Here is a 25,713-nt window from a genome sequence, read left to right as displayed (position 1 = left end):
GTGAAAAGAATATGCCACGCACAATACTGAATGGCAGGTGAAATAAATATTCCTAAATTTCTTTGCCTAATGTAAACGCATGCCTCAGCCTGTGAGCATGAGGTTAGGAAGTGAAACTTGTCCTTATCTTCTGCCTTACTAGCGATAACAGCAATTCATCAGAGAAATCCAGTGTCAAGAGGAATAATTATGGTGTTTACATCTCCATTTATATTTCACAGATACAGCAATAAGCACAACTCATGATTTCAGATGTGATTAAGAAATAGAATGGAAAGCATTAGAGAAGTTATTTTATGCAGGACAATGAACTGTGGCAATTCATTTAGATGGTGAGATTTAGGATTATGTGTTCTTACTCACAGAAAAAAAATTAATTGTCACTGAATTGAGGTCTTTAATACTTGCTGCCCACCTCAATCTAAACATTAAATTCCCATGAATCATAGCAAACCAAAGTGGGGGGGGCATGAAGCCCCTACAAGCAAAATAAAACTTATCATTATGCATCTAATAGAAAAAATATTTCCATATTCCTGAGATTTGGTGCTGGTTTTAAATTTGCCTTTGTGACTAGAATTTTTCATTGGCCTTTGAACATCACTACTATACACAATTAGAAAGAAAAGAATCTGGATCTTTCATCTCAGCTAGTGGAAATTCTACTGGGGTGTTTGAACGCAAAGAATTCTAAAATTTGATTTTCTGGAGATAAGAATCCATTCTGTTGAATCTGAGGTTGATATTGGTAAATCCAGACTCATTCAAGTACTGAGAGAAAAGAAAATGAAATTAAGTATTCCTTTCTCTTTCAAGTCTTACCAGCTACTCACAGAGTAGCTGGCTGTTCATACATGGACCACACTTGTGCTCTTTAAAATTTTATCTTCTTATATCTGTGCTCACTGTGCCAATACATATGTTGTGGGTAGAACGGGTGGCAGTATCAACAATAAACATGTAAGACCCAACCACGGAATTTATAGACACTTCTCATTTAGAAGGCAGCAAGACATCAAATTAGATTTTTCTTTCATCAGCTCCAGATACCATGCACAGTGGCAAACAGCCAGGTTTAATACCAACCATCTATCTAGAGAAATGGAGTAGTGTGCTAATTCAAGAGTTTTTTACCTTCTCTTCAAGAAGAATTTGGTATAAATAGTACAATAACATTAAACAAAAAAAATACTGTCTAGTATCCAAAAAGATACATCTCTGGTTACTTTTTTCCCTTTGGAAATATTTCAGCCTTGAATTGTTTATGACTCATTACCTAATCATACTCTGACATGATTGTATTATAACGCTTTGTAATTTCTACAGCACCTTTTAGCCAGAAGGATCTAATAGTAATGTACATACTTGACACAAAAAGATAACCATCTGCAAAGAATTCTAGCAGCTGTTTGGGAATGAAAAATCAAAATTTTAAGACAGACAGAAGAATACAGCAGCTCTACTGAAACTTCAGCAGGCGTTCAGAATGGCAAAAGGCACACTCAAGAATAAATAGCAACTCTTATGAAAGAGCTAGAAAATTTTAATTGATAACATAGTGTTGATTCTACTTCCTATATAATAAGTAGCACCTTCAAAGAGTTCTGCATCCCCAGATGTATGTCAAAGAACTACTATAGCACAGAATCAAAGGGATTAACACTATCTACTGAACAATCATGATTTCCCTTTGCAATGGGAGTTCTCCCATCAAAAACAATCACAGAAAACATTCACATGTAAAACACTGAAACACAATCAGGTACTTAATAAAAAAGGAAATAAACTGGCATGTTCTAAAAGAAAGTCATAGATAGACATCCATAGACGTGATACTCCTGTCTGGAAAGATCACATTAGAGATGCTGACTACATCTGCAATATGGCATAATGTCCCAAACCAAATGTTTTTACTTTCCAAGTACAGCTACTGAAAATTGTATGGTAAGACAACATTTTTGTATTGAGGCTCTATGAAGAAAATAAATTAGCCTAGGAAGTCTCAAACTTGAGTCATCAGAAAAGCCCACCTCTATATTATTTTGCATGTGGTGCTGCAGCTCTATCTGTACTGAGGTGTACTGCAATGTTTTAAAAACTGACTTGGAAATACTAAATAAAATTTACTACAGGATATTAAGCATAGCAAACATTTTCTGGTTTCGAGGGAAGAATGAAAAAGTTTATGAAAGGAAAAACATGATGGCGATTATAAAGGACATCCCTCAGGCACAGGAATTTGGACAACACGAAGAGTAATGTGGTAGGAAGAAAAATACCACGTATGCTTGCCTGATTCTTCTCTTCCCTGAACAGCTGACATTGGCTACTCTTGGAGTTAGACAGACCCTTAGGCTTGACCCAGTATGGATGCTTCTATTTTATGTTTTACTCTGAACATTTTAGAGTTGTAACTCAGTCTTTTAAGACAGAAAATCTTCACTCAAGCAGTTGAGTAGACAACTGAGAAGAAAAAGGTTCACTGGTTAGGACAAAGCTCGATTGACAGAGCTATAATAGCGCTGCACTGAAGCAGTGGTTGTTTACTAAAGCCAGATGTATGAAAGGTGCAATAACCACCCACGCTACTACTAGTGCAATCAGCTTTTCACTTTCACAGTCCTGAATCCACCTATAACATAAAATTCAATTAAGAAAGTGGATTGCCAAGGCTGATGCAATAGAGGAGGATCTGTATTCTGCAATGTTGAGGGTAAAGTGACTCACAGCAGCGAGCTAGCCAGCTAAGGTAAACAAAATCATTCTTTATCTTCTCACTCTGGATCAAAAGGAACACCTGCAGGAAGAAGGAAAATAAAAGATTATACGTGCATATACTTTTAAACAAACAGAAGGCAGACCTGCCTCTTTTCAACATACAGCTACGGCTTAAGCCACACAAACAACTGCTTCATGAGAAGAGTTAGGGTATGCAAATGCAGTGCAGGGGCATCCCGCTGTGTTGGGTAGGTGGAGGATTCAAACAGTGCCATGCTTATCAAGGGACTTCTGCAGCTGCAGAACGCCAAGCTGTACAGAGGGTGCGGCCTGCTCTGAACAAGTGCCAGTGGGCGGCCATGCAACACAAACAGCACAAAGGAACACTGGGCCTGTGGGAAAAGCTATTTGGAATGTGTTTGTTTATAACGCTATGCAAGCAATTACATTAGCATCTTCTTGAAATACCAGAAGTTTCACATATACATGAGCCTTTCCTCCCCATACGTGTCAGCGATCATTCCAGGTCAGCAATAAGCCATTTCTAACCATTTTGGTTTCAGTAAGATTCTGAGGCAAAACATTTGTCTTTTGTAACTTACTGTACAAATACAGGTTTGTTACATTCTACATCTAATGGGATGCGTGGGGGGAAGTTATACATTTTAAAATGTACTCTGGCTTTACTCACAGGAAAAAAAAGGCTATTTGTGCCCCTCTGCAGATAGATTTGTAACTATACTAGGATGCTACTGGCAAAACTCAAAATACCTTTGTAAGAGCAGATGTAAGTACTGGAACCATGAGTTCCACAAATTACTGACATTTTTATTGTTTAAACGTTGCTGACCCCCTAATTTTGGGAGTGGGGAAGGGGGGGAAAAAAAAGCAAGCATTATCAGTGTAAGCAGCACTTTATCATAAGTTTTATTTCATTATGTCCAGGGAGGTAGGCTTTTAATAAGTTAATACGTGCTATCTGTGGAGATATTTTACAAGTTTATGAGGCACTGGGGAAGAGTGATCTTTGTATGAAGGTGTCATCACAGACAAAGATCAGACATTAGGACAGACTAATCAATTTAATTACATAATGCTGTTATTTATATGCATCAGCTGCATAACACAAGTTTATATAGAATCATTTGTAAGAACATAAGAGGAAAAATGTGGATTAACAGCAGTTTACACCTTTGTGTTTCTTTGTTGCCTGGCTGCAGCTAAAGCTTACTTATAGCATTATCATTTTTAACAGCACAGCCTGCTAGCATAGTTTTAAGACACCTGTATTTTCATTAAGCTAACTAAATTAAGGTGGGTGAATTGAAATATATATCCATTTTGCCTGCCAATCTTGGATATTTTTCTTAAAGAGAGATGCAATTTCAGGTCACAGAAATTAAGGGGGTGGGTGCTGGGGAAAAAAACAAACCAAAGCAAACCAAACCAAGAAAACAGGGGGGCTCTGTTGTCAAGAAACCTGAAGAGTTAAGTAGTTAGAAAGACAGGAAAAACAAAAAAAAACAACAAACCAAACCAACCAAACCTATATGATTCACTTTAGACTATGTGGCTGGTGTTTTGTTTTTTGTTTTTTGTTTTTTTTTCCTGGCTTGTCTTCTTTCTGGTCTTGTGGAAAATGTTGCTTCCATCTTCATAATAACTATTTGCTTTTGCATATTTTAGTTGTAGTTAAGTTTCTACTGCACACAGACATAAAAAATGCTGTGTAGAAGTTAATCTCTTCCAGCTGCATCTGGATGCTGCTGAATAAGATAGTGCGTACTTCCTCTTCTCCTCCCACATCTCCCAGAGGAAGAATTTATTTTTTTTAAACACAAATTTCTACGGACACCTAGAAGCTCTTAACTATTCAGTGTCTTTTACTCAGCATGCCCTAGTCAGTCTGAACAATAAGACTGCCTAGGATCCCAGACAAAGCATAGGAAATCTGATTAAGAGGGTATTCTTTGATCAATTAGAGATAGCTGCAAGCACTCTTGTGATGCACCACAAACAGCATGACTCCACATATACCTCACATTACAAATTAGCAAGATAATCTTTTCTGAATAGTGTTCACTGAGAGTTTCAGTTCCTCTAAGAAGGGAAAGATGATGTTCCACCCAACCTGCTCATTTTCAACCAACATGAAGATCTGGAGGGAGAAAAGGAAGGAAAGAGGGGAGTATGTGGGAAATGTTTCCATTGTTGTTTTTTTAAAGAAAGTACATACATACCTCTTCAGCCTCACTAAAATTGCCCATGGCAGCTTTGGCTTGGGCGTAGTTGAAGTTAAAAGTGTCATCGTTGTAGAAGTAACTCTGCAAAATAAGCCACACAGACAAAACCCAAATAAATAAAACAAAAAAACTCCTCCCATTGTATAAGATGATTAAAAATATCTCCCCCCCTTAAATCTGAGTCAGACTATATCAAGACAATGGGAAGGAAAAAGAAAAACCCACATTATGAACATACGGCATTTATAAACAGTGGGTAGAAAATTATGGACTAGCTTTCTGTCCTGCATTCGTGACTACAAACACAGCTGGAACATTCCACAGTATTAACCATGAGAGATCTGGAGAATGCTCCAAGCTCAAAATTGCAGTGGCAGCTTTTGTGGGTGTAATTTTCACTTTGGGCATGTGAAGACAGGCTGTGCTGCCATACTCTCTTTCACCTCCCAAGTGCTTATTTCACCACTAGGGTGATAAATAAGCAGTTGACTCCCTAATGGCTTAAGGAGATGAACAGTCTGTTTTTCCAAGACTTCTCAAGGTTCAACAAGAGATCCTGTGGATCTGGTTATGTGAGAGATGCTAGTCTGACACACTGGATTGCATGATGGAGGTGGAGCTGCACTACCAGGCTGTAACCAGGCAGCATACCATGTAATAGGACTTCCTTAAGCTCAAGCCTTGCTTATAGGCACCCTTCTCTCCATCTGAAGTGCAACATTAAGTTTTTCTCTCCTGTAATAGTAGACTGGACATACCTGGTTAATGACAGATCAGGTTGATCTAGCTGTGTCTTTTCTGAAAAGCTGCATGGGCCAAAGCAGGAAATATAACTCTAGGTACAGATTAGCCTGATGTTTGGGTTTGACCCAAACAGATTAGATTTGATCATGGTCAGATGCCCAGATTGAAGTATAACTCAGATGACCAAAAGTCCGATGAGTGTGTTCTACATTCAGCACTGTCCCACACTGCTGCACCGGTAGAGGTAAGGTGGAACACAATACCACAGCTACAAGTGTGAATGGGATTGAGGATCCCCACTGAGCAGAGGTGCAGCACTTGTGAAAAAGCATGGGAAAAAAGCAGGATGGTTTATCCACTATAGTTACTGCAAGAAAAGCTTTCCTGTGTGCATAACAGCAAGGTGTGCAGAAAAGAAATGTTTTTCTTTATATAACATGTAGAAAAGAAAGAGAACTTGTCTAGGAAGACCAAACTTTTGTTTTGTTCCCTCACTAAAGAGTGAGGAGGAGGTAAAAAGCACAACTGGGACTGTCAAAAGATATGTGAAGCAAGGGACCCTTTCCCAGTGCTCTCTATCTTCTTTCATTATGTAGGGACACTTGAAGAACCTCTTCCCTTCTCTGTCACAGGTAGTCAACAAAGGGTACTGATCCAATCCACCTATGTACATTAAGCCAGTGCCTGGAGAGGAGAGGTGGGGCGTGGCCATCGTTTGCCAGATGTCTAGGTTTCAGCTAAATAGTCTATGTTAGGGTCCAAAAGAGCCAGCAAATATAGCAAGCCATGTGAAAGCACGAGGATGAACCAATCAGATGAATCTCAAGCTCAGTTTGTGAAAACATTTCAGTACCCTTAGGGTGAACTAACTGGTTTCACCATATGAGAATTACAACACTGTATTATTCCTCACTGATAGTTTCGTGTGAAACTATCGTGCACAAGTCCCAGGTTAAGCAAAGCTGGTGAGTAAGATGCTAGTTTTAGTGCATGAGTAGTTCTTCTCTTCAAATAGTACCCATTGTATTTTTGAACTAAAATGGAAAAGAAACTGTCAGCAACCAAACTCAAAAACTGTGTCATTCTATCCTGGTTGTATTAATGCTAGAGACCAGACCTGCTGCAAAACCAAAACCAGTGAAAATGAACTAGTGCTGCTGATAGTGCAACACATTCACAGCACCTAGATGGTTTGTTTCTTTTTTTTTCTTTTTCTTTTTCTTTTTTTAAACCACATTATAGGTACTGGACTTCACTCTTTTGTGGTCTTTTTAGTGGTCTTCAATCTTTTCATAAAACTAACTGTGCTCTGAGTGATGTCCATTTCAATGAGATGCTCAGGTGCCCAGTTGAACAATGAAGCATTCGTTGTGGCCAGAACTCAGCTGAGCCTGAATTAGCTTGTCTTTTCAATTGATCCTCAGTGTTATAATGTCACCCTCAGGGCAGCTGGCAATATATTTATAATAAGGTGTCCTTTGAGACATGCCTAAAGCAGCTTCAATCAATCACGGATGAAGGTGGTGTTTCCTGAGAGAATATCATGCAAACAGTCTTCATAGAGTGCACAACTCCACTTAAAGAGCTGCAGAGATTCTACTGAAGTTGATTCCTGTGAATGAAACACAAAGGTGACTGTAAAGCCACCTAAACCTTGTCTGTAAAATGGTACAAGAATTATTTGCATCCCTGTGACCTGAAAAGGAGGGGAATGACCTAAGCAAATCTGAGCAATGGCTAGTCTCAGCTAGAAAATGATGAGTACCAGCTACTTCAAAAGGACCATGCAAAGAAAGTGGTGGTAGGCAGAAAACTTTGTCCCTTGCTATTTATCAACTGCGTTATGTCTCAGAGTACCAGCATTTATGATTCCCTTCAAGAATTTAACACATACATATTTTACTTAAGCTTGATCATTTTGCAACTTGCTAGATACAATCTATAAAACCTTCCAAACTTGCAACCTCAACCTTGAACTATGACGAGTTCCATAAACCAACTGTGTTTTGAGGGACAAAATGCATTTTCTTAGAAAAGACATGGTGAATTTGTTGCAATTCCAGCAAGCTACATCTTGTTTTCAGCCTCTCCTAATAGAAATGGAGGTTTCACATCTACCTTGTTTATTCTAATCCTCAGTTTGTATGATTTTATTTTCTTAACTTCCCTCTATAGCAAATAATATCTATCTTCTAAATATCTTAAGACAATATTTCAATTTCGAATTATTCTCTGAATGACCTTTCTTTCCACAGTTGAGGGGGGAGTGCTCAGTATTTCAAATAAGAGTACACCACTGTGCAATGAAATGCATCAATCTTTTTTTATATTGGATTTTCTTTACTTAGCATAATATTTTGTTTTGTCCTTATAAATGCAGTCACATTACAACTGTGAAAACCAAGGGAATAATTAAAAAAAATTCATTATCTTTGCCTAAACATTGGTCAAATCAAAACAGATATATGGTTACCGATGCCAAAGGCATATATATGTGGAGAAGTCCAGCTTGCAAGCTGAGATCCACGTATCTATGTTACAATGTGCAACAGTAGTTCTACATACTTTCAGCAAAATAGCTAAGTCTTTAGAACAAAACAAAACATCCAAACAAGCAGTCAAACAACCCTTCCCCTCACCTGTGCAAACACAGAGGGGTGTCTCTTCATTCCACCACAGTGGAGCCGTTCCAGTGGCTACAGCCACTTGGGATTTCTTCAATGACCTCTTTCCGGACAGTTTAAAAACACTACACCATCATCATTCTTCACTTACCAGCTGCTTTTAGCACCATTACAGCCACGTATTTTCCTTTAGGTCTCACCCTCCTTAAAAGATTGTAATTGTCCTCATCTCATGCATCTTCCTATCCATTTCTTTTCAGATTCTCGTTCCTCTTCCTACCAAATATAGAGTTCTTACAACTCTAGTTTCAAATCAGTAGAACAAGACTGCAATCACTTAACCCTGTAATCACACTCCAGCCTCTCTTTTTCCTCACATCTGATTTATAACTGAATACCTGTAAGTTATATCCATTTAATACTGGTGATCTGATAATGCTGCATGACGATAACTGCAATCTCCTTCTCTTACTTTGAAAAACGCAACTTTGCCTGCAGGGTGCCACTCAGATTACTTCTGCGAAAATAATATTCTTAGTTTACTGCTTTGGTAATACTGGCCTATCTTAGCCCTTCAGTGACTGCATTCCCTATAAAATATAAGCTTTATTACTTTCAGGGTCCTTCATGTCCTATCTTCTTGACACATTCTTGTTCATTAAAATGTTGTCCCCAGTTATTAACCAGTGACAATAATCTCCATTACTCATTTGATGTCTTAAAAAAAAAAATACGTTTTTTTTCCTCCATGCTGCCCACCCCATAAATATCCACAAATTTTTTCTTTGTCTTCCTTTAATTATCTTCCTTGTCTTCTGTGATGCCACCAGAAAGCCTGATAATGGATAAACTGCAAATGTGATAAGACCACCATGCTGCACAATGCTATCTATCTAAACTGCTTCCTTACATTTTGATCCATTTGCTGTATTGACCACTTACGTTCCACTGTTTTTCCTGTGTTTTGTTGTTACTGTTTTGTTTCTGTATCTTTTTATGTTCATGTAGTACAGTCAAATTTCATAAGCAGTAATTCCTTGCATTAGAGTACTACCAATACTAAATAATAATACTAACCTTGACTGAGTTGAGGTAAATCAGGACATTGCCAAACTGTCTAAGAAGAAAGAAGCAGGAGGACATGCACTGTCTCCCTGGAATGGTATCTAAAATTCAAAAGAGAAATGCAGATTCATAGAATTTAAAAATCACATGGTAATGGAAATCACTGTCAAGACTGCTTGCAACTATGAAAGCAGCTAACTTCTAAAAATAGTGTAACTTGCTTTTTCAAGGCAAAGGACCATACTAGAGGTTAGAAAAACTATTAGATCATCTTGTCAACTTTCTCTACAGCATACAATAACTATTGCAAGACTGTATTCAACAGCAAATTCTACAGAGACAAATTGTTAAAGTAACAGGCCTTTTCCATGACACAATTTATGTAGCATAATTTTACTGTGAATTATTTTTACTCTTAGGAAATGACACTGGATACAAAGCCTGAGTTTGTTATTCTAACCTCATTAGCCTTTTTTCTTTAAAATTATGCTCTTCAGTTATACTGGAAAAGAAGCTCTACATATTTTAATTTTAGTTCCAGCAAAAGAGTAAACTTGAGACACTGAAAATAGTTATACAAAAAAAAATAATATACGCACAGGAAAAATACTCAGTGATGAAATACAATATGAAAATTAATTTTCATATACTCGGGATTACCACATTGCTCACAAGTGGTAATGCCATAAATAAGTTAGGCATATCAGTTCAAATGAGTGTCAGTAAACTCTGCTGCCACCTGTGTCATCATAAACTTTGCTGCCATCATACTATGCTGTCATCTACTCTGAAATTGCAAGGTGTGTTACTGAAAAACTATTTCAAAGCATTTTTAGAGATTCTAAAGTAAGCTTACTAGGACTAATTTTTGTTAGACCCAACCAACAGAGATTGGTCGAAGATGGATGAACCCAAGTAGCAGCTGGGAAGGCACAAACACAAGTGATGTCAGATCCCTACTATTTCACTACATCAAATGATCATTAGAGAGCATGCTGCTCTGTGCAGTTTGGTAAGGTGACAGGAGGTAAGATCCTTAGGCTACCAACAGAGCCTGTAGGTTAGTTAGCATCAATCCATCCACACTAGAAAATTAAAATAACTCTTCTGTATATAGAAATTTCATGCATATGAAGACCAATATTTTGACTCCATACCACAGCACAAAATATAGCATTCCACTGGCAAATTGTACATTAAAATGTGGCAAATCCACATTAAAATCCAGAACCTTGTAGGCCCAGTTGCAAGCAAAGAAACAGTATAGGATTTCCTCACTCCAGCAAGCACAACCTACTTCGTGTTTATCCAGCATGCACAATCTACTTTTGTTTTATAAATCTGCAAAGCAGCTAAGTAACTCGATAAAGATCTTAAACAGACAATCTAGTGGTACTAGTTCCTTGCAAGGATTGGCACAGTGGGAAGTGCTGAAGTATGACTTACACACTTGAATACCATAGCTGGCTACTTAGCAAAAGCCCAAGTATACAAACAGTGAGAGTTCTCGTCTCCATTCTAAATCCAGCAAAACAAAGGCAGCAGATCAAAAATGACCACAAATATACAACATAGTGGCTAATAAGCTAAGTTACATAAGAACATAAAAATAATCGTATTGGATCCAAAGTCTATCTGGTTCAGAAGCTTGCTGAGTAAGAATACACAGCTACAGAAAGAATATATTCTGATTTCACATAAAATACATGCTGTGGTATGTAATGCCGCTTCCTTTGAAGTTTCTCCCAGCTTCCAACAATCTGGACTGATGACTTCCTAATCATCACTGAAAAATTTGTTAAACAGCCAATGGACTTTTCTTCTACAGATTTCTTTATACCTTCTGGTTCTCGCAAGATTCTACGTCAAATAAATTGTGTTATGTGAAAGAGTAATTTATGCTGTTTAACTGTCTTGCGTGGTGATTTTTTTCAATGCTCCTTGTTTTTTGTATGGTACAGTAACTAATTCTTCCCTATTCCTCTTCTCCTTATCATTTACGATGTTCTGTATTGCAAACATAACCAAATTCAGCCATCATTTTCCAGGCCATGTATCCTCCTTTATTTAATCTCACCTTCTTCAAGAAGCTATCCCCTTTCTCTGATCATCCTTGCTGTCTTTACTGTACCCTTTCTTGTTCTATCATATTTTTTTTGAAATGTAAAAACCAGAACTGCAGACAGTATTCAAGAAAGGGAACCACATGTGTATACAATGACACACTAATTATTTTTGTTTTGTTCTCTCTTTCCTCATCAATTCCTAAGATTCTCTTCAACTTTTCTGATAATTTTGCAAATATAGTTTAAGGCTTCCCACCCACCCTCTCCCCACACAATGTACTACTTTGCATTTATCAAAGCTAAATTTAATTTGCATATTATTACCCAGCCTCATATATTCTTCCACAGCTTTCATCATTGTGGAAGCTTTCATTTTTCCTACTATGGGTAATTTTGTACCATTGGCAAACCTAGTCATGTCATTCCACCTGCCCCTCTCAGGTGGAAAACGATAACCTAGAGGAGAAGAGTGAGTGGAGACAAGTCTATGGCCGTGGCAAAAGGCGAGTGCCCTCCTTGCCTACCTTGCCTCCACAGGTGCCTCTGAGCAATAGATATGAAGCCCTAGTGGAATACAGCTGGTCCAATGGGGATGTGGTGGAGAGGCAACCTATATCAGAGGTCCCACCACAGTCAGAAAAACCTGACAGGTGTATAGCTACCTCCTCCACAAGGAAGAAGAGAAGAGTTTTAGTGGTTGGAGACTCCTTTCTAAAGGGATCTGAGGGCCCAATATGCAGAGCTGACCCCCATCACAGGGAGGTCTGCAGCCTGCCTGGAGCCCGAATCAGGGATATCACCAGGAAACTCCCCAACCTGGTGAAGGCCACAGACTACTACCCCCTGCTGATCTTCCAGACAGGTGGGGAAGAAGCTGCATCCCGTAGTCTGAGGGGGATGAAGAAAGACTACAAGGCCCTAGGACAGTTGGTGAAAGAGTCTGGGGCACAAGTTGTTTTCTCCTCCCTCCTTCCATTTTCAGGTGATGACGTGGGATGGAATAGTAGGATTCTCTCTATTAACGCCTGGCTACGAGACTGGTGCTACAGGCAGGGCTTTGGGTTCTTTGATAATGGCTGGTTTTATAAGACAACAGGCGTGACAGTGATACATGGGAAAGGTTTATGTCGTAGGGGCAAAAGGGTTCTGGGACAGGAATTAGCAGGGCTCATTCGGAGAGCTTTAAACTAGATTCGAAGGGGGATGGGGTGGTAGCTGGGCTTGCACCACTGGGGCAACGCTCTAGTGTTGAGGTAGACCAGGAGGCCCCCCATCCCCCTGGGGTGAAATCAGGGGGTGAATCTGGGATGAAATCGGTGTGCCCAGCTCGCTCCCTGAAATGCCTGTACACCAATGCACGCAGCATGGGGAATAAGCAGGAGGAGTTAGAAATCCGTGTTCGGTCGGGGGGCTATGATCTAGTGGCAATTACAGAGACTTGGTGGGACAACTCGCATGACTGGAATGTGGTCATGGATGGCTATGTCCTGTTCAGGAAAGACAGGCCGCTAAGGAGAGGTGGTGGAGTTGCTCTTTATGTGAGTGAGCAGCTAGAATGTATTGAGTTCTGTCCAGAGGCAGATCAGGAGCGAGTTGAGAGTTTGTGGGTGCGAATTAAGGGGCAGGCTGGCAGGGGTGATACTGTTGTGGGTGTCTATTACAGGCCACTGGATCAGGATGAGGAGGGTGATGAGGCCTTCTACAGGCAGCTGAGAGCAGTCTCACAATTACAGGGCCTGGTTGTTGTGGGGGATTTCAACTACCCTGATATTTGCTGGGAGGCCTACTCAGCCAGCCATCCCCAGTCCAGGAGGTTCCTCCAGTGCATTGATGATAACTTTCTGATGCAAATGGTGGATGAGCCAACTAGGAGAGGAGCGCTGCTGGATCTGATCCTCACTAACAAGGAGGGTCTGGTTGAAGAGGTGAAGGTTGAGGGCAGCCTTGGTTGTAGCGACCATGAGATGGTAGAGTTCGGGATCTCATGTGGCAGGAACAGAATAGCTAGCAGAATCACAACCCTGAACTTCAGGAGGGCCAACTTTGGCCTTTTCAAGCAATTGCTAGGGGAAATCCCATGGGACAGGGTACTAGAAGGTAAGGGGGCCCAAGATAGTTGGTTAGCGTTCAAGGACCGCTTCTTCCGAGCTCAAGATCAGAGCATCCCAACAGGTAGGAAGTCAAGGAAGGGTACCAGGAGACCTGCATGGTTGAACAGGGAACTGCTGGGCAAACTCAAGTGGAAGAAGAAGGTGTACAGATCGTGGAAGGAGGGGCTGGCCACTTGGGAGGAATATAAGTCTGTTGTCAGAGGATGTAGGGAGGCAACTAGGAAAGCTAAGGCCTCCTTGGAATTAAACCTTGCAAGAGAGGTCAAGGACAACAGAAAGGGCTTCTTCAAATACATTGCAGGTAAAGCCAACACTAGAGGCAATGTAGGCCCACTGATGAATGAGGTGGGGGTCCTGGAGACAGAGGATAAAAAGAAGGCGGAGTTACTGAATGCCTTCTTTGCCTCTGTCTATACTGCTGGAGGCTGTCCTGAGGAGCCCTGGACCCCTGCGGCCTCAGAAGAAGTCAGGATAGAGGAGGAATCTGTCTTGGTTGATGAGGGCTGGGTCAGGGACCAATTAAGCAACCTGGACGTCCATAAATCCATGGGCCCTGATGGGATGCACCCGCGGGTGCTGAAGGAGCTGGCGGAAGTCATTGCTAGGCCACTCTCCATCATCTTTGCTAAGTCATGGGCAACAGGAGAGGTGCCTGAGGACTGGAGGAAAGCGAATGTCACTCCAGTCTTCAAAAAGGGCAGGAAGGAGGACCCGGGTAACTATAGACCAGTCAGCCTCACCTCCATCCCTGGAAAGGTGATGGAGCAACTTGTTCTTGGTGCTGTCTCTAGGCACATCAAGGATAGGGGGATCATTAGGGGCACTCAGCATGGCTTCACCAACGGGAAGTCTTGCTCAACCAACTTGATAGCCTTTTATGAGGATGTTACCCGGTGGATAGATGATGGTAAAGCTGTGGATGTGGTCTATCTCGATTTCAGTAAAGTGTTTGACACGGTCTCCCACAGCATCCTCGCAGCTAAACTGGGGAAGTGTGGTCTGGATGATCGGGTAGTGAGGTGGATTGTAAACTGGCTGAAGGAAAGAAGCCAGAGAGTAGTGGTCAGCGGGACAGAGTCCAGTTGGAGGTCTGTGTCTAGCGGAGTTCCGCAAGGGTCGGTTCTGGGACCAGTTCTATTCAATATATTCATTAATGACTTGGATGAGGGATTAGAGTGCGCTGTCAGCAAGTTCGCTGATGACACAAAACTGGGAGGCGTGGCTGAGATGCCGGAAGGCTGCGCAGCCATTCAGAGAGACCTGGACAGGCTGGAGAGTTGGGCGGGGAGAAATTTAATGAAATATAACAAGGGCAAGTGTAGAGTCCTGCATCTGGGCAAGAACAACCCCATGTACCAGTACAAGTTGGGGACAGAGCTGTTGGAGAGCAGCGTAGGCGAAAGGGACCTGGGGGTCCTAGTGGACAGCAGGATGACCATGAGCCAGCAGTGTGCCCTTGTGGCCAAGAAGGCCAATGGCATCCTGGGGTGTATTAGAAGGGGTGTGGTCAGCAGGTCGAGAGAGGTTCTCCTCCCCCTCTACTCTGCCCTGGTGAGGCCGCATCTGGAATATTGTGTCCAGTTCTGGGCCCCTCCGTTCAAGAAGGACAGGGAACTGCTAGAGAGAGTCCAGCGCAGAGCCACGAAGATGATTAAGGGAGTGGAACATCTCCCTTATGAGGGGAGGCTGAGGGAGCTGGGTCTCTTTAGCTTAGAGAAGAGGAGTCTGAGGGGTGACCTCATTAATGTTTATAAATATGTAAAGGGCAAGTGTCAAGAGGATGGAGCCAGGCTCTTCTCAGTGACATCCCTTGACAGGACAAGGGGCAATGGGTGCAAGCTGGAGCACAGGAGGTTCCACTTAAATTTGAGGAAAAACTTCTTTACTGTAAGGGTGACTGAACACTGGAACAGGCTGCCCAGAGAGGTTGTGGAGTCTCCTTCTCTGGAGACATTCAAAACCCGCCTGGACGCGTTCCTGTGTGATATGGTCTAGGCAATCCTGCCCCGGCAGGGGGATTGGACTAGATGATCTTTCAAGGTCCCTTCCAATCCCTAACATTCTGTGATTCTGTGATTCTGTGATTATTTGTCTCCTATAGCTCATTAATTATGAATACAAGTCCTTTTGTCAAAGAAACAAAAGGTTCTTTAAAGTGTTCAAATCAGGTGCATTTTATCCTTTTCACTGCTACTTCACTGAAAATTTTCTGTTAGAAATGAGAAAGGTTATTATGTAGCTTCCCTTCTTGAAATTAGTACTGTGGAAATTTTTTTGAGGTACTTGCTAACACATGGATTTTGAATTTGATTATACTCAGATCACTGTAACAGAATTGGATTTTCATCATAAAATTTCAAATCAGGTTCTATGTAATCTCTGTATTGGTCTAGAGTCACCTGTTAAATTGTGTGTTCTCTAAGAAAGATGAAAACTTAGCATTTAAAATGCTGATGACACAAAACTGGGAGGAATGGCTGACACACCGGAAGGCTGCGCAGCCATTCAGAGGGACCTAGACAGGCTGGAGAGTTGGGCGGGGAGAAATTTAATGAAATATAACAAGGGCAAGTGTAGAGTCCTGCATCTGGGCAAGAACAACCCCATGTACCAGTACAAGTTGGGGACAGAGCTGTTGGAGAGCAGCATAGGGGAAAGGGACCTGGGGGTCCTAGTGGACAGCAGGATGACCATGAGCCAGCAGTGTGCCCTTGTGGCCAAGAAGGCCAATGGCATCCTGGGGTGTATTAGAAGGGGTGTGGTTCGCAGGTCGAGAGAGGTTCTCCTCTCCCTCTACTCTGCCCTGGTGAGGCCGCATCTGGAATATTGTGCCCAGTTCTGGGCCCCTCAGTTCAAGAAGGACAGGGAACTGCTAGAGAGAGTCCAGCGCAGAGCCACGAAGATGATTAAGGGGGTGGAACATCTCCCTTATGAGGAGAGGCTGAGGGAGCTGGGTCTCTTTAGCTTAGAGAAGAGGAGACTGAGGGGTGACCTCATTAATGTTTTTCAATATGTAAAGGGCAAGTGTCAAGAGGATGGAGCCAGGCTCTTCTCAGTGACATCCCTTGACAGGACAAGGGGCAATGGGTGCAAGCTGGAGCACAGGAGGTTCCACTTAAATTTGAGGAAAAACTTCTTTACTGTAAGGGTGACTGAACACTGGAACAGGCTGCCCAGAGAGGTTGTGGAGTCTCCTTCTCTGGAGACATTCAAAACCCGCCTGGACGCGTTCCTGTGTGATATGGTCTAGGCAATCCTGCCCCGGCAGGGGGATTGGACTAGATGATCTTTCGAGGTCCCTTCCAATCCCTAACATTCTGTGATTCTGTGATTCTGTGAAAAATTCATTCTCTATACCATGCCATGTCATTGCATTTACTAGGTCAATATGGGCAGAATAGAAGTCTCCCAACTATTATTTAATTGTCTATCTATATAAAATCTCTAACCTCTTTAATATGCCATTCACTGTTACCATCCAGGCTGGCTGGTGAATAATTTAGCTGCAATACGATGAGTCTCCTATCTGAGCATGTAATTCAAAACAATTTTATGTTACACACTGATAAAGAAAAGATATTTACTTTATTTTGAGAGATTGTTTCTATAATGTTTAGAACTATTTCTCTACTGGCATCATCTATTTAGTAATACCTCATTGTAAATTAAATAGGAACAATATCCTACATGTTACCTTCCTCCTATCGCATTTTAAAAAATATTTTAGGTTTATAGGTTTCTCTTCTAAAACCAGGTGTTCCACTTTATTCATCTTCTTGTCAAACATCTAATATTTGTATAAAAACACTTACATATTTGGTCTTCATGTAATCTCATTAGAAAATTTTATTAATCTTATGCTTTACTAGACCCATATAATTGATCAAATACAAGAACAGGTGAGTTTGGTTACTGATTGAGCATTACCTTATCTACCAATGTAAAGCTGTCAAGAATGAATAGTTGCATATTGTGCAGGAACAATTACTTATTATAGGTCAAGTGGACAAAAAGGGAACACCTGGTCTTTGAAGGGAACTGATAACTGGAGGGTTGCCAGGAGACATGCAAAAAAAGACAAGTAGGGTAAAGTTAAAAGTGGCAGGGGGAGATCTAGACCTCCGACTCAAAAGGAAGGAGTAGATCCACTGCCCCCCCGCCCTGAAAGAGCATGTGCAATGTTTTGCTGAGTAACGATCACTTTAAATTGAAGCGAGGAATAGATATCCAATCAGAGAAAGGAAGAATTTGAATAGCACCAATAAGAAAGTGTATTAAGGGAATATGATAATTTGTTCCCTATAAATTTGTGATGATTTTGTACTCAGGTTGAGCTAGTTTTGTGGAATATAACCTAGCTCCCAGCTTTGTACAAATCTGCAATGAAATGAATACCTCGACCCTGTGTGTATTGGTTTGCATACCGAGTAGAAGATCCCACTTTCGGGCAACATTCATGTTTTTGCTTTTTGTTATGTCCTATCTAAACTGAACTCTGTTTGCCTCTTCTATTTCCTATCTACAGTTTGTTGACCTCCCCCTGTCCTTCACTTGAGGATACAAAAAAACGCTCACACTATCTTGTGTTTAAAGGAGTTACCTTGAACTATGTGGTCTCCTGTATGTCAGCTTTCTCCCACAAGTTTTTAAAAAGATGACAAAGCAGTTTTTACATGGAAGTACCAAGAGTGTAAGATGCTTGCAGTACTAATTTTTCCATTTACCTTTAGTTGGAACCAATCCTTCCCATAGGCTCATTTTTTTCAATTAACCCACCTTCCTAATCTGATTACATTTCTGTTCTTTTTTTTTTTTCCCCTCAACCATACCTCAAGTCTCAGCCTCTCTATCTTGTTTTGCATATGAGTTTAAAAATATCTCACAGTAAAATTAAGACTTTCAGTTTCCTAACAATTTCAATTTTGGTTTTAGGCTATAACTTCACTATAGGTCTTTTCAGGATATCTTTTCTCAGACTATTATTTTTGTCCGTGTGTGCTATGGTCACTCATCACAACTGCATGACTGTTATGGGCATTAAGAGGTCCACCACCATTATATCAATGACTGTGTGACTTTACTGGCATCACAAACCCAGTTAGCTATATGCCCACTAACGGAGTCCTGCACTACTACAGTTCATATTGCTTCTTTGTGTTAGCTGGAATCCCAACTCTAAAGGGATAGCCTCAACGCAAGAGGAATGTGTTAGGGAAGGCTCATCGATGGAACCACTTCCAGCCTTCCAACGTGAAGTTCTCTGCTGCACGACCTTAACAGTACAAGGGCTACAAGGGGAACAGAATGGCTCAACAGTATTTCTGCAAGTTTCATCAGTGCTGCCGCTCTGTCTCTTGAGCTCTTTCTCTTTAGTCACCATGGACACAGGAGACAGCATTCTGTCTCTGAGGACCATGAGCTGTCACACCATAAACATGCATAAGTTACCCACCTAAAGAAATAATCATATTGACAATGCCTACAAAGGAAACTGGGAAGCCCCATTTCAGCTGAATTTCTGTGTTCCAACTACTGGCTTTTTTGATTTGGGATTTTTGGGTTTACTTTGGTAAGACAATGTCTTGTTTTGGTCTGTTATTGAATATGGAAGAGTAAGTATTGAAAATATATTGATTTTTTGTTGGGTTTTATCATGTTTTTTTTTGATTCAACCAAGGAGTTAGTCCCAGAGCCTCCACTTCTGTCTGTAGCCAAATTCCTCTGTGTTTTTATCACCCTCAGTTCCAGGGCACACTCTGTGCTAGGACTCTACGTACTCAACAGGCTTTCATTAGCAGTCCTAATTTGTACCTGTGAGTGTCTGTACCTGTGAGGTTTCAGCCATACACTTCATCTAATTAGGCTGTTGTCTTCTGTTTCTGTAATGGGGATTATTAGTCCAAGGCAAGCTGCCACAGTGTCTATCAGTGAAGACTAGCAGTTTGCAGCATAGCCTCTTCCAGCCAAATTCATGTAGTAAGGTTTAGAATTAATTGAGCCTTCTAATTTAAACTTGCAAACTTGTTTTAGACTATAAATTAGATTTTCTATTACTCATACTATAGCAACAAAATGCCTAGCAATAGTCATGCTAACAGTCAGCAGTTAGACAAAGATATGATGGTATATATTTGGATATTGTAAGAAGGATGACATAATGGAGAAAGAACATTTCAAACATACCACATTCACTGGCTGATTCACCCACCAACTGGAAGAACTGCTGAGCAATTTTCAGATGATCTCTCTGGGAGAGGAAAAAAAAAATCCAACATGGGTTCCAGAGTCAATGCTACAAAACACAGTAAAAATATGCTCTGAGGAACAGATGGGGAGCAACTAACAGACAAATCAGGGCTTAAGTAAAAACAGAAGAGGTAAATGTGCCACTGTATGTGCCTAGATACACAAGAACACTGTAGAAAGCAAACAGGTTTTTTGGAAGCAGGACAGAGAAGCCAAATTCAGCTTGATTTATTGCCACGACTAACAACAGAGATTAGCATTTCACTGCCTCTGCATGAAATAAGATTAAGAGACTCAGAGATCCTGCAATCTAAATGAGAAACAACTGCCTCTTTCATTCCATTCCAGTCCCTACAAATCTGTTCACATCCTATTGTTGAAGAAGCTAGAGAACCTCATGGGCTTCACTCACCGAGCCCATTTCTTGTCCAAGTGCTGCATTTACCACTCCTTTGAGAATGTACTCCTGAAAAAAAAAGTAAAAAGGATCAGAGAAGACAAGGTAAAGATTTGAAAAGAGACATAAAAGCCTACTTGCACATTATTTTCTTCCTAAATTCAACTCTATCCCAACTCAGTTTAATAGGTAGCTGGTTACTATGATACTATGATAGCGCTTCAGCACAGTAGTACAAAGTTACCCCAAAAATCCATTCTACCTGTTAGCTAGGCACTTCTGCTAAATACGTGGGATGCAAAGCCGTAGTGTGTTTTCCGGTACGTCTTATGCTCAAAGACAATGCACCAGAAGGAACACCATAACATACTATCATGCCCTCTTCACCATCACATGACCAATAATCAAGTGCAATATAGTTATATTAATGCACAGATCCCACTTCAAGTATGCCTGTTGGTTAACTATAACCACTACCATCCTTGCTCCAAAATGCAAAGCGTTTCTCATCAAGGCAAAAATGTCAAGAGATTTGTGCTTTGTGGTCATGTTACTCTACTGAAATTAGGAATAGGAATAGAGTACCCTGTAATCTCTACTATGAGATACAACTATAGTTTAATTCTTCTCTGAGTAAGATTTTCTCAGCATGTAAGAGACTCATTTGTCTTTTTCAAATCTTACAATTAAGAGTTATAGCTATAAACCTGTTGAAGTAGGTACCCCTGATAAACCTGGACAGCCCTGTCACAGATACAAACACGGAAAAAGAGAGAGAGACATGTACGCAGACCAACAATGGAGTGCAAGGAAACAATCTGAGAGTACTAGCCAGTACGCTTAGTAATCATTTTAGCACACCAACTCTTTTACAGATGCCAAATTATTATCCTATAGATGCCATGACAAAGACGAAATTTGAGAAGAACTGAAGGGGGATATACAAGCAGTTTTGCAAGTCTTAGCGGGAATTCCTTCCAAGTGTGAGTGGGAAAATGGAAAAAAAAGCACAAAGATACTAATTTCAAAATGTGATCAAGAATGATATCGTGTTATTTATATTAGGCATGTATATGGGGAAAATGGAGGCTAAAGGACCTATAGCTGCAGAAAACTGTTAAAGTAAGTCTTGCTATACTGAAAAAATGCAAGAAGTGAAAAGCAACAGCAGAAGACACTCCTCAGCATGGAATCACCAGATCTGTGTTCTTGAGGTTTTCTTTTTCCTTCCCTCCATCTAATCCTCACACAGACTCATGAAAGGTCCCTTTCATGCCCAGCTATGTCACCTTTGGAAAATAAACTGCAAAGAGGAATAAATCAGAGACTAAAGATGTTGGAACAGCCACAAAAGAAAATTACAGTAGCAGCCAAGGGACACTGCAGTTCTCACTCATTGCAGCCAAAGTGAGATGGAATTAGAAAAGACCTATTATTTAAAGTGTTTAATCTAATCTAGCTCATTTTTATTGAAATGGTTTCAGGACAAACCACAGGAGCATCTGAGCTAGTAGATCTGAGGGATGGTAACCATCACCAGGGCAGAAGTGACAAGTAGCTGTGGTTAGAAGAGAACTTTGATCTATGCACTAATGGTCAGCTCACTAGAATCAAGTCTGCACACAACAGACCTGTATTCTTATTGACCCCAGGCGGTATGGCAATAAACATGCTAAGTACTCATATATGCTCATATGTATTTATGCATGCACATTAAGTCTGTTTTTGATAAAAAGATGGAAAACACAAAAGTTTTAAAAGTGGGAATGGGGCAAGCTGTCCTCAGGATACTAGTTCTGTATGTGGTAGATTTCATACCAACTTAACTTCTGTCTTTTTTGTACCATGACATCAGTTTCCAATTACCTGTGGAGCTGTAGGTTCTAGGTCCTTAATCAGGTTATAAGCCTCCTGCACATCATCTGAAATATGAGACATTAGAATGCATGGCAACCCATAGCACACTGTATTAGAACATATCACTCATCCTCTACAACATTCCCCAATAGTCACAGACTAAGAAATAAAGCATTTAGGCAGGGGGAGAAAGGTAACTATAAATCATTGTGAATTTATATCACAATGGTGATGGTTTTCTAGAACTCAAAGCACAAACATGGAGTGGGTGATAGCTTCTTTATTACTACAGTTTTCCTAGTAGAGATGACTTGGCCTCCTTGTTCATAATCCAGTGGCTGCCTTCTCAACAGTACAAGGTCAAGACAATAAATCCGTCATCTTCCTATCGTTTCTCTTCTCATATTTATTTACCCTTCAAGGAGGACAGGGTAACATGATTCTGAATGGAAAATTCATCTTTTCCTTATCAATATTTCCAAATCTGTCCAGCAGCTCTTACCTGATCCTAATTCTAACAAGCAAAAAGCATTATAAAAGTTTAAATGTAAAGTTTGAATTCAATAAACAACTTCCTTCCCATCCAAGAAATAAGTAAGCTGAAGAGATCCTAAACTTTACCTAAATCAAAAAAGCTGTTGGCACTATGGTCTGCTTCGTAACGCAACCTAGTGCAGATGCCCTTTTTACTGGCAAAATTTTGTTAAAACAGCATTATACCAGCTGCCCATAAGAATAAGCCTTACAAACAAAACTTTTTTTGCTAGTACATACCACCCATACACTGTGGGTCTACGCCAGGGTGACTTAAAGCAATATACATTGAATCTGCCAGGCTCCCATCCAACCCCTCTGCTTTCCTACCCATTCCCTTGAGCAGTCACATAGTAAGCCAGCATAAGGTACTATACTAGCCAAAAGTCATCACTTTTTTATTTTACTAGAAATAGGGGTTTTGTTATTTTTGGTTAGCTCAGCTCACCACCACCACCAAAAATATGACAGCAGCCCTTATTTTCATCAGTGTAGACCATCAACACAGAACTATGCTCTTCAGGCTCCAACGGAAGCCTCAAGCAAAGCTCACTGGAGCAGATTACGATTAGATACCTGGCCCCAAACCCTGCTAAAAGTCACTACCTTAAGGAGTGGAAAAAAATGGGATGCATGTTTGCTCTTCAGTCGTTCCAGTTCAGAGTATGTCTTAACACAAGCCTACCTTTATCAGAGACCTTGTTAAGTTTTGGAGAGACAGCTGTAGTCATTAGAAGTAATGATTTCTCACATTCTTAACTGATGCTACTGCACTAGCAAGACTTTAAAACGGAAACTTAGCCTAACCAGGAAAGAGGTTCTAATCCTAATTCCCCTTGGCCTCCTTGGCAGTATGCAAGTCATTTGTGTACCACAGTGAAGAACAGAACCTAAGTAATTAAAATTACTGCAAGGTTGACAGCAAATGAGTAAACAAGACTGATTTTTAAGTGATGCAGAAGATGTACTTTGCTTTTGTGTAAGTAGAACTTAATTTGAAACACATATTAACAATATTATTCGGCATGATAATTGGTAATAATACCAGTATTACCTAAACTGATATTAGCAAAAATAATACTGGGCAGAAAGGTGGCTGGGAACAGCAGGCACAGATTTGCCAATGCGAAAGTGTACTGACTAACCCAATGGATGACTGGTTGTATGGACAAGGGGGTAGTAAGTGGATGCTGTATAGCTTGACTTTAGCAAGGTCTTTGACATGATCTCTTATACCTTTGTCATAGCCAAACTTGAGAGATAGGACTGGCTAAGAAAGATGATAAGGGGATGGAAAACTGGCTGGCCTACCAAAGGATGGTGATCAGTTGTACAGAATCCAACTGGTGGCTCATTACTAAACAAATTTCCCAGGGACGGATACTGTTGAATGTCTTATATTAACAACCCAGATGATAGGATAGAGAGTACTCTCAGCAAGTTTGCAGATGATAAAAGATTGGGGAGAAAGCTCCCAGCTATTGAGAAGAAGCTCAACAGGCTGAAAAAAAATGGGCTCCAAGTCAATCACACTATAAAAAGCTCATAGAGCTTTTTCAATGTACTATGTTTACGTATGCTCAGATTTTCTGATGAACTTATTGGGATGCAAAGAATATAAAGTTGGTGTGACTTACTTCTGCCAGCAGAATATACTTCCTTTTTTTCCTGGTAATTTTTCAACAGTTTGGAAAAAAAAGGCAGGCATGGAGTTTATTTATTTAAAAAGTAAGAAACGACATTTTTCTGCTTTCAGATGCTCTGGTCATCAAAACATCTTATATCACCTTTTAAGGCTTATAAGAAAGCAGTGGATGGAAAAGCAGTCATCGCATAACCTTATATTAGATGCAGTTAAACACCTACTCATCGCTCTGCCAGTCAACCCACAGTTGAATAAAGGAAGAGAATTGAAGAATAGGAATGGCTCTGTAACTAAAAGATAAAATTCAAAGGAGTTGGCCAACTAAGGAGAAAAACAAGTAGAAAAACAAGTAGAAAATAATTTCCAATGGAATCTGGCTACCTACATGAATTCTTTAAGAGCTGTAAAGTAGATTTGGAATGAAATGTCTTATTCACAAATTGTAGCCTTGTTCACAGTCACTTTGGCTCCTATTCTGTTTGTGCTGTGTTTACAGAAATTGTTGGCCTTGCCTTCATAGGACATATGCCTACCATTCTCACGTATTCAGGCAGAGGAGAGGTCCTCTCACTATAAACTTATAAACACCACCATCTCCAAAGCCATCTCCCACAACCCAAGGAATCTCCAATACTCTCCTGAAGTAGATTTATTTGACTGTACACAATTAAAGCACTTCTCTGCAAGCCATAGGAACTCTTACATCACTATTTTCCAGAGGAACAGAAAATGAAATAAATTACATTTTACTGCAAAGAAAAAAAAAAAAGCATTTCATGGAATAGTCAGTTGAGATCAGATGAGTGAATGTCATCCCTGAAGCTATGAAAGAGCCAGAGGAAGGTGTATTTACCTTGCCGGAGATAGTAAATCACAAGATTAAGTCTTGCCTCAGGAATAACATCAACCAAAGGAGGCAGGACCTGCAAAGCCCCTTCTCCTCCTCGGAACACCACCTGCAGAGAAAAGCAGCATATTGATAACTGTGTAACAAAATCTTGTCTATGATCTCTTAATTCAAGGAAATGAATCCTTAAATTCCTGTATTAACAGTAGGAAAAGGTCAGTGGTACTCATATTAGCATAATCCGTGCTTCAATAGAACTATAAAATTACAACATGTGACAATCTTTATTCTGAAGAATATAAAGTATTTCATCCATCAGTAAAGATTAACTTAATTCAGCTTTTAGCAGCTCAAAGCAGTGATACGTTATATATCAATGATTTTAAAAAATAATATGGTGTGAGACAAGAGGGCGGGGAACACATACAGAATTACAATTTGCTCATGAAGTATTCATAAGAAAGAATTAGGCTAACACCTCTACGTTTATTTAGAATGCCACAAGATCCTACAATGATCAGGAGCAATCGCTTCTTCATACTTCGGTTTCACATGACAGTTCCTCCAACAAAATCTAACATATGTATTCAATAAACCACTGGCAAAAAGACCAACA

General features: G+C 40.3%; 1 protein-coding gene across 1 annotated transcript in view; it reads right to left on the bottom strand.

Annotated features, from left to right (window-relative positions):
* IFT56 (intraflagellar transport 56) overlaps positions 1-25,713 on the bottom strand; it is a 51,239-nt gene that overhangs the window by 5,410 nt on the left and 20,116 nt on the right. Inside the window, exons 9-15 of the mRNA XM_068401479.1 lie at positions 25,104-25,206; positions 22,081-22,136; positions 20,230-20,283; positions 19,755-19,818; positions 9,407-9,495; positions 4,959-5,042; positions 2,728-2,797 (exon numbers count right to left, since the gene is read on the bottom strand). Of these exons, the coding sequence (XP_068257580.1) occupies positions 2,728-2,797; positions 4,959-5,042; positions 9,407-9,495; positions 19,755-19,818; positions 20,230-20,283; positions 22,081-22,136; positions 25,104-25,206 (520 nt within the window). The remainder of the gene's footprint in view (positions 1-2,727; positions 2,798-4,958; positions 5,043-9,406; positions 9,496-19,754; positions 19,819-20,229; positions 20,284-22,080; positions 22,137-25,103; positions 25,207-25,713) is intronic.

Source organism: Nyctibius grandis, chromosome 5 (genome assembly GCF_013368605.1).
Source record: "Nyctibius grandis isolate bNycGra1 chromosome 5, bNycGra1.pri, whole genome shotgun sequence".
NCBI lineage: Eukaryota > Metazoa > Chordata > Aves > Nyctibiiformes > Nyctibiidae > Nyctibius > Nyctibius grandis.
This window is presented reverse-complemented; position numbering and strand designations above follow the sequence as displayed.